Consider the following 9,612-nt stretch of genomic DNA (forward strand, 5'->3'; position numbering starts at 1 on the left):
CAGATGGCAAAGAGCCTGTAGCCTTTGCCATCAGCTAGCCGATGGCAAAGCCTGAGGAACGGGGTTAGCCACGTTAGGAGGCTAACGGCGTGCTTTGCCATCCGCTGGCAGATGGCAAAGGCTGCAGGCTCTTTGCCATCCGCCAGCTGATGGCAAAGGCTGCAGGCTCTTTGCCATATGCTGGCGGATGGCAAAGAGAACAAATAGGCCAGACGAGCGCTTCACAGGTTGCTGCCACGTGGCCTCTTTGCCATCTGCCAGCCGATGGCAAAGCTCTTTGCCATCTGCCAGCAGATGGCAAAGTGCCTATATTGCCTCATTTAATTTTGTTTTTTCTTATATCAATTCATTTTCACAGAAAATCAAACATAGATATATATATATATATATATATATATATATATATAAATATATATATATATATATGACCAATATAACATATTCAACACATATTACCAATAGTCATGAACGCAAATATATCCAACACATGTTACCTATAGTAGCAAGTTTCATCCATACATATACATAGTTTTATCAATATTACACAGTTTCATCATAGGTAGCAAGTTTCACAAAGTCAAAACAAAAACTAAAGACAAGCACTCCATCAACCCAAGCTTCCGTGATCTGAAGCAAATCTACAAAATGGGAAAGAAGAAAGTTAGAAGAAGAAGACTAGAAGAAGAAGATTATTATGATGCAACTTATATCTGTAAAATATGTCATTTTGGAGCTAAGTATGGTTATCATGTCATTTTTGAGCTAGCTAAGCATACTAAGTCATTTTGGTGTAAAAAATGCTAAGTAAGGTCATTTTGGAACTAATAAGTTTATTATGTCATTTTGGAGCTAGCTAAGCATATGAAGTCATTTCGGAAATAAAATATGTCATTTCGTAAGCATATTATGTCATTCTAGAGCTAGCTAAGCATATTAAGTCATTTGGAGGAAAAAATGCTAAGTATAGGTCATTTTAGAGCTATCCTAGGTTAAATAGGTCAATTTTGAGCTAGCTCAGCATATTAAGTCATTTTGGAGGAAAAAAATGCTAAGTATAGGTCATTTTAAAGCTATCCTAGGTTAAATAGGTCATTTTGGAGCTAATTAAGCAAAGCACTAGGAAAAACTTACCGTCAACCCGTAGGTGAAGGATCGGGGTTCTTGCTCGCGGTAGTGGCAGACGGAGGAGGATCGGGGTTCTTGCTCGCGCCAATGGCAGACGTCGATGCTTGTCGGGAGTTATGCTGCACCAAATTAAAGATCATTTGCAATGTCTCATTAGCATGATGCAACTCAAATGTGAAGACTAATAAGTAATGTCCATTCAAATGAAACTCACCGTGTCCGCCGGAGCAATGACTGGCATCGGTGGAGGGGTCTGACCGTTCTTCTCGCACATGGACTGCACATTTGGTTTTGACGAGTCAGTCATATTAGTTACTAATGAAAGGAACATTGCGTGCATGATTTAGCTAATATGCAGAAGAAACTTACCGCGAAGAGCTCGTATATGGCCCGGTTAGCCAAGTCGTTCTGGTTGCTCTCCTCCTCCAAAAGCCTAGCCGTCCTCTCCTCAATCTCCCTCTCCCTCTCCGCCGCCTGCCTCCTTTCCTCCGCCAGAAGCTCCTGGTTCTTTGCTCTCTCTTCCTCAATAGCAGCCTGCAACACCACTCCTCTTTAGCATTGTAATCATCGACGACGACGGACGAAGGCGAGTAGGGCGGGGATGGCTTCACAGCTTTACGAAATAAAAGACATACATGCACGTTTTACTAAACATATTCATTTGTTTTTTTCATAGTACAGACGCAGACGCTCGACATATGCATACACTCACTCATATGAAGTTATGAACAGACACACGCACACCCTATCTCTATGAGCACCTCTGATAGACTGAGCCGGGACATCATTTTGAGATTGACGGAAACGTCACAGGCGCCTTCATAGTCTCGTAGTCAGCGGGAACGTCTTCTCCCACTGTTCGCACATTGTCTGAATGCCTATAATTAATCCAGAAAAATGCAACCCTAGTGACAAGTCTAGGCCTTGAACTCTAGTGTGTTATTTCCACCAAAGAGAAACTAACCATCTAAGCTACGCTCAGTAACTTGTTCATTTGCTAGAGTGCAACTTATAATGGACTATGATATCACCAAAGAAAAAAAAAGAATAATATATCTTGTGGAGCGGACAAGGAGGTTCAGACGTCGGAAATTCAATTCGGCTCTTGGAAGCATATGTGCTACTGCGCAACAAAAAATGTTTTTGCAAATGTCACTCAAATGCTAGATACAAAATTTTAGGGGAAAATTTTAAGCATTTTGACCCGTGCAAAAAAAACAAGCTGAACGCCAAATGTTACATTTAAAGGCAAAGGTACATTGTTCTCCTGTAATTTACATAGCACAATTTGACCGAAGAAATGTAAATATATAGGCTTGTCCAAATATGTGAAGCATAGTAAGTCATTACCAAAAACCGCCAGAAAAAGAGCACTCTCTCAACTATATCATTTGTGGTGTGAACCTAGAGCACATGCTCTGCTCAGTAAGAGATTCATTAATTAAAATAGGGAGGAGGAAGCAGAGCACACCACACAAGCTTGCATATATACATAAAGGAATTAGGGGAAGCTCACCATGGAGTGTTGGCATTAGCCATGTTCATTGTCGCTTCACAGGTGCGGTCACAGGTGCGTCCCTTCCTAAGCCGCTTTGGACGCCTCTCCAGGCTACTGCACCATGCATTGCGCTCACCAGTACCGCACCAATAAAAGAGACTTTAACCACCAGCCCTTGGCAAGCGAGCCTTCATTGGTGCCACCCTATGGCGCCACCTGAGAGGTGATTGGGGCGGTTCCAGGTTGGTACACGTGCCTTTCATATTCTTGTTTACAATTTGTGTGGGGTTGCTGCATAGAAGCACTGGCTCTTCAATGTATTATAGCAAAGTGTGATTATCTATTACAAGCAGGGGACATCTATTCAGAGCACAACTACAAACAACTGATAGCATAAATTCTATAACAGATAATTGATCATGTTGGGCAAGTGGAAAAGCTCAATCAGCATGGAGGTGGGCATTGTCATGCGTCGGCAAGGAGCCTTGGGAGATCAGCTCGGCGCCCTCGGGCCATGGCTGCACCGTCGGAGATGTGGTGTTCGCATGGACAAGACCAAGATGCCACCTCTGGTTTCCAGCACGAGCGTCACCAGTAGACATGGAATTACCTTTAACCCAGGACTTCCTTTGTCAGATGTAATAGTGCAAAACAATTAACCTTTCAGTGTAAGAGGACATAACCCATATTTAACCATTTGATTTTCTCCTATAAGTGAACAAAAGGATGTATGTCAGTGTACTTGAAAATAGATCAATTTGGTAACAAGACACCATGAATTTGTAGTACTGCCCAACACTGATAACACCCTAATATTTAAAATAATTTTGGATGGCGGGTGGACGAGACAAACTTTGTTGGCCTATGAGTGAAAACAAATAGTGTTTGCCTTATTAATGTTTTAAGTAAAAGAATAATTAACCGAGGCATGAACCTTGAGAAGATTACCGAGGCTAAATTGAGTAGCACACCATCGAGATGCACGACGGGACGACAAGCTCAGCTCCTGGCGATGGGCGGCATGTGGCCATGTGCGTCCATGCCTAAAATGACCAGCATCCCGACAATGGAAAAAACATGGCCGAACTTCTAATCTGCGCACTTGAGCTGATAACCCATATTTAACCATTTGATTTTCTCCTATAAGTGAACAAAAGGATGTATGTCAGTGTACTTGAAAATAGATCAATTTGGTAACAAGACACCAAATTTGTAGTACTGCCCGACACTGATACCACCCTAATATTTAAAATAATTTTGGATGGTCGGTGGACGAAGACAAACTTTGTTGGCCTATGAGTGAAAACATATATTGTTTGTCTGATTAATGTTTTTAATAAAAGAATAATTAACCGAGGCATGAATCTTGAGAAGATTACCTAGGCTAAATTGAGAGGCACACCATCGAGATGCATGACGGGACAACAAGCTCGGTGCCCGGCGATGGGCGGTAGGTGGCCATGTGCGTCCACGCCTAAAATGACCAGCATCCTGACAATGGCAAAAACATGGTTGAACTTCTAATCTGCGCACTTGAGCTGATAAATCTCTGGAGTAGAAGATAAAGTAGATAAAGTGAAGACTGCATATACCAACTATGTGCAAAATCTTGACCAAGAATGATAACAAAGACTCCAATTCCAACAAGCATTACCTGATGCAGAAGAACAAACGTTGAAATACAGTTAAATTTTGAACAAAAAAAATGGAAGTTCAACAAAACTATTGACGAATTGCAGCGATGTATAATTACTTGTTATAATGTGGTGGTATCACGGAAGAAATGCATTGAAACATTAAGTTCTGCTAGGCATAGTTCAGAGTTTTTTTGTTGGAAGATAACAATGCACACATAAATCAATCTTACTGAATTTGTTACATGCCCACACCCGAAATATTATGACTATAAGCATTTTTTATCTATTAAAAGAAAAGATCATTAGGCAATAGTACAAGCCACCCAAAAAAGGATGAAGGAACCTTTTTATATGTCTGACAAATGTTCCGGTAATTAGAGATAGCTTAGTCAATACACGATTGGTCACTTATGATCTGCACATCTTATCCTGCTTGACTACCACACTATCTTGCATCTTGGACCCAGTGTCACTTTCACATTCAGGAAGTTGATCCGGTTGCAGTGTTAGAGAGCACATTTGCATCTTATCCTCATCTTATTCTCAGCTTTCTGAATATATAAGCAGCAGAGCATGAACATGTACAGGGAGAGGTGGTCGGGCAGCAAAGAGGGCATCACCTTCGCAAAATCGGAAGAGGTGGTCGGGGAGGCAGAGAATCGACACAGCCGCCGGGTTCTTCGGCGGAAGACGGCGAGCAGGACGGGGATGACTTGTTGGGGACGGAGGAGCCGGTCGGTGATGGCAGCAGACGAGGGCGGGGATGTGTGGTCGGGGACGGAGGAGATGGTCCGCGACGGCGGCGGACGAAGGCGAGCAGGGCGGGGATGGCTTCACAGCATGGACGAGCGGCAGCTGCCGGCGCTGAAGGTGCAGTCCGCCATGGCTGCTGCGTGCGGCGGCTAGGGTTGGGGGAAGGGGAAAGAGCCTCGAGGGTTGGGGGAGGGGGCGGCGCCGCGGCCTGGAACAGTGGAGGGGCGGGCTGCGGTGGCGGGGAGGGGCGGGCTGCGGTGGCGGGGAGGGGCGGGCTGCGGTGGCGGGGAGGGGCGGGCCGGTGGCGGTGCTGGTCGGCGTCGGGAACGCGGGGCTGGGGCGCGGTGGTGGCTGGGAGAGGTGGGGAGAGAGAGAGGGGTGGGGCCGGGCTGGGAGAGGTGGGGAGAGAGAGAGGGGTGGGGCCGGGCTGGGAGAGAGAGAGGGGGGTGGGGGCGGGCTGGGGGAGAGGGGAGGAGATTTTTTGTGAAAAAAAAGAGGGGAGGAGATAGTCCCACTTCTTTGCCATCAGCCAACGGATGGCAAAGGCCCGTATCTTTGCCATCAGCTAATAGATGGCAAAGCCCCACCTCTTTGCCATCAGCCAGCTGATGGCAAAAAACCTTTGCCGTCGGCTGGCAGATGGCAAAGAGGTGGGGCTAGTGGGCCGTTACAGCTCCGTCATCCACTAGGCCCCACCCACTTCTTTGTCATCTGCCAGCAGACGGAAAAGATTCTTTGCCATCTGCTGACAGACGGCAAAGAGGTGGGTTGATTGGCCGTTACAGCATTGGACCCCACCCACCTCTTTGCCGTCTGCCAGCGGACGGCAAAAATTCTTTGCCATCGGCTGGCAGATGGCAAAGAACTGGCTGATGGCAACCAGGTTCTTTGCCATCTGTCAGTTCTTTGCCGTCTGTTTTTTGTAAGCAGATGGCAAAGACGTTCTTTGCCATCCGCTGGCAGACGGCAAAGAAATGGCTGATGGCAAATTCTCTGTTTCCAGTAGTGACTTGCGCTGGTTCGAGCAGCCGATTGTATGGAGTAGAGAAGATCATCCCCCCCGGGTTGACAATCCGGGTCATCTAGCTCTGGTGGTGGCACCTCAGGTGGGAGGTTATAAGTTCACTAAGGTACTCATGGATGGAGGGAGTAGTATCAATATCCTTTATCATGAAACTTTCTGTCGCATGGGGTTAACAGATAAAAATCTTAAACCGTCCAATACGGTGTTCCATGGTGTGGTGCCTGGTAAATCGGCATATCCTGTTGGTAAGATAGCTCTGGAGGTGGCTTTTGGAGATGAGCATGACTCAAGATCAGAAACTTTGACCTTTGAAGTGGTGAAAATCAAAAGCCCGTATCATGCCCTGTTTGGATGGCCAGCTTATGCTAAGTTTATGGCACGGCCTTGTTATGTTTATCTGCAGCTCAAAAGCCGGGTCACAAGGGAACTATAACCGTGCATGGGAGCCACAAGATTGCCCTGGAGTGTAAAGAAGGTGATGCGGCTTATGCTGAGTCGGTTTGTGCAACAGAACAGTTGAAGTTTTACAAAGACAATGTTGATCTGGCAGATATGACTTCATTAAAGAAACCAACTACAAAGCATGATCCGGCCCTGAAATTCAAATCGGTTGATGAGACTAAGCTTGTTGACTTCGTGCCCGGCGATTCGTCCAAGCAATTTAGCATCAGCGCTAACTTGGATCCGAAATAGGAAAGCGCGCTCATCGAGTTCATCCGTGAGAATCGGGACATCTTTGCGTGGAAGCCTTCTGACATGCCAGGTGTACCGAGAGAACTCGCTGAGCACACTCTCAATGTTGATCCCAAGTATAATCCGGTCAAGCAGTTTCTCCGCCGGTTCAATGAAGAAAGATGCAAAGCTATTGGAGAAGAAGTAGCCAGGCTCTTGGCGGCTGGATTTATCGTTGAAGTATTCCATCCTGAGTGGTTGGCTAATCCGGTGCTGGTCCTCAAGAAGAATGGCACTTGGCGTATCTGTGTGGACTACACAGATCTCAACAAAGCTTGTCCAGCAAATCCTTTTGCCCTTCCCCGTATTGATCAAATTATTGATGCTACGGCGGGTTGCGAGCATTTAAGCTTTTTGGATGCATATTCTAGTTATCATCAGATCAAAATGGCAGTTAAGGACCAGGAGAAGACAACTTTCATAACTCCCTTTGGAGCCTTCTGCTATGTGTCCATGCCCTTTGGGCTCAAGAGTGCCCAGGCGACTTATCAACGGTGTGTGCAGAATTGTCTTTATAAGCAGATCGGCCACAATGTTCACGCCTATGTGGATGATATTGTGGTAAAATCAAGGAAGAAGGAGACATTGATTGATGACTTGAAGGAAACCTTTGATAACCCACGGGTTTATAAAATGATGCTTAATCTGGCCAAGTGTGTCTTTGGTGTACCTACAGGCAAGCTCTTGGGCTTTTTGGTGTCTAACAGGGGCATTGAAGCTAATCCGGAAAAGATCAAAGCCATCACCTCCTTGGCTAAACCAAAGTGTATCAATGATGTTCAATGCCTCGCAGGCCGGATTGCCGCGTTGAGCCGGTTTGTCAGTCGCCTTGGCGAGAAGGCCATCCCTTTATATCAGATGCTGAAGAAAACGGACAACTTCGTCTGGAGTGACGCCGCTAATGAAGCATTTGAGGATTTAAAGCGGCAGCTAGCTAATCCGTCGATTCTCGCTGCTCCAGTGGACAAAGAACCATTGTCTATATGTGGCAGCTAATGCTCGGGCTATTAGTGTGGCTATTGTGGTGGAGCGCAAGGAGGCAGGAAAGGAATACCCGGTTCAGCGGCCGGTTTACTATATGAGTGAGGTACTTATTGAGTCCAAGCAGAGGTACCTGCATTGGCAAAAATTTGTGTATGGGGTTTTCATGGCAAGCCGGAAGCTTAAGCAGTATTTCCAAGGTCATCCCATCACGGTCGTCAGCTCTGCTCCTTTGGGGATATAATCCAGAACAGGGAAGCAACTGGTCGGATTGCTCAGTGGGCTATATAGCTCGGGCCTCACGGGTTGAAATACATACCCCGAACGGCGATCAAATCTCAGGCACTTGTGGATTTCATCAATGATTGGACAGAACTACAAGCGCCAGAAGAGAAGCCGGATCATACTTATTGGACTATTCATTTTGATGGGTCCAGGCAATTGGAGGGCTCGGGGGCTGGAGTCGTATTAACTTCCCCACGAGGTGATAAGTTTTGTTATGTTCTCCGTTTAATGTTCCCTTGCACTAACAATGCAGCTGAATATGAGGCTTTACTCCATGGTCTTCGGATGGCTAAGGAAATGAACCTAAGCCGAGTTAAGTGCTTCGGTGACTCGGATCTAGTGGCTCAACAAGTGTCTGGCACTTGGGATTCCAAGGACCCACTCATGGCAGCATATCGTCGTGAGGTGGATATTGTTGCAGGTCACTTTAAAGGTTATCAGGTGGATCATGTGGACCGGCGGAAGAATGAAGCGGCGGACGCTTTAAGCCGCCTGGGTTCCCAACGTAAACCGGTTCCACCTAATGTCTTCCTGGATGTTCTGCATAATCCGTCCGTCAAGCTCCCTGGTGAAGAGGACTTGGCCGTTCCTGATCCGGAAGCTCAGTTGGTGGCAGCTCTTCATGTTATCCCGGATTGGACGGTTCCATATCTGGCGTATATGAACCAGGGCGAGTTACTAGAGGATGAAACTTTGGCCAGGCAGATAATCTGGCGCTCCAAGTCCATGACCATTATCAATGGAGAGTTACATCATTGCAGTGTGACAGGGGCGTTTCAACGCTGTGTGTCTCCTGGGGAAGGCCGTGAAATTTTGCGTGAGATCCACGAAGGAGATTGTGGTCACCACGCTGGTTCAAAATCTTTGGTGGCCAAGGCGTTTCGTCACAGTTTCTATTGGTTGACAGCTCATGCTGATGCCGAGCACTTGGTCAAAAGATGTGATGGCTGTCAGAAATTCTCAAGGCGCGCTCATGTACCGGCTCAAGAATTAAGGATGATTCCAATCACCAGGCCGTTTGCAACTTGGGGGCTGGATATGGTTGGGCCTTTCAAGAGGTCCAAGGACAAGAAGACCCACCTTTTGGTGCCGGTTGATAAGTTCACGAACTGGGTGGAGGCAGAGCCAGTTAGTAAGTGTGACGCAGCCACGGCGGTTCAATTCATCAAAAAGGTGATCTTCCGGTTTGGCTTTCCACACAGCATTATAACAGACAATGGTACCAATCTGTCAAAAGGTGCCATGAAGGAGTTCTGTCAACGTGAGCACATCCGGCTTGACGTGTCATCAGTGGCTCACCCCCAGTCCAATGGTCAAGTGGAGAGGGCCAATCAAGAGATTCTGAGAGGCATCAAACCCCGGCTTATGGTTCCTTTGCAACGGACGCCGGGTTGTTGGGTTGAGGAGTTACCTTATGTGTTGTGGAGCATCAATACCACACCCAATAGATCGACAGGATACACACCATTCTTCATGGTTTATGGAGCGGAAGCAGTTCTTCCTAGTGACATCCGTCATGACTCGCCCCGTGTAGCGGCATATGTTGAAGCTGACAACGAGAAGTCACGGCAGGAAGC

At 46.6% G+C, this 9,612-nt stretch overlaps 1 protein-coding gene across 3 annotated transcripts; it reads right to left on the reverse strand.

The window, feature by feature from the left end:
• Nucleotides 1–450: 450 nt before the first annotated feature.
• On the reverse strand, nucleotides 451–5,375 carry LOC109758928 (uncharacterized). 3 transcript variants are annotated; one of them, XM_073504908.1, is made up of 10 exons: nucleotides 5,286–5,375; nucleotides 4,881–5,242; nucleotides 4,216–4,277; nucleotides 4,003–4,114; nucleotides 3,572–3,763; nucleotides 2,642–3,331; nucleotides 1,495–1,659; nucleotides 1,340–1,402; nucleotides 1,132–1,244; nucleotides 451–638 (listed from the first exon to the last, which is right to left on the reverse strand). In XM_073504908.1, the coding sequence occupies exons 6-9, from the start codon at nucleotides 2,642–2,644 to the stop codon at nucleotides 1,134–1,136; spliced, it is 342 nt and encodes a 113-aa protein (XP_073361009.1). In that variant the 5' UTR covers nucleotides 2,645–3,331; nucleotides 3,572–3,763; nucleotides 4,003–4,114; nucleotides 4,216–4,277; nucleotides 4,881–5,242; nucleotides 5,286–5,375; the 3' UTR covers nucleotides 451–638; nucleotides 1,132–1,133. The 3 variants fall into 3 exon arrangements, with proteins under 3 accessions (XP_073361009.1, XP_073361010.1, XP_073361011.1); XM_073504909.1 differs by lacking the exon at nucleotides 5,286–5,375 and having other exon boundaries at nucleotides 2,642–3,233; nucleotides 4,881–5,209; XM_073504910.1 differs by lacking the exon at nucleotides 4,216–4,277 and having other exon boundaries at nucleotides 4,881–5,375.
• Between the last annotated feature and the right edge of the window lie 4,237 nt (nucleotides 5,376–9,612).

The sequence above is a fragment of the Aegilops tauschii genome, chromosome 7 (genome assembly GCF_002575655.3).
Source record: "Aegilops tauschii subsp. strangulata cultivar AL8/78 chromosome 7, Aet v6.0, whole genome shotgun sequence".
Lineage (NCBI taxonomy): Eukaryota > Viridiplantae > Streptophyta > Magnoliopsida > Poales > Poaceae > Aegilops > Aegilops tauschii.

Excerpts from the sequence above, each read along its gene's own strand:
- LOC109758928 (XM_073504908.1), bottom strand. Across the intron at positions 1,403-1,494 it reads CCATATACGAGCTCTTCGCG|TCCATGTGCGAGAAGAACGG; the intron begins GTAAGTTTCTTC and ends CCAAATGTGCAG. Across the intron at positions 1,245-1,339 it reads TCATTGCTCCGGCGGACACG|CATAACTCCCGACAAGCATC; the intron begins GTGAGTTTCATT and ends AATTTGGTGCAG.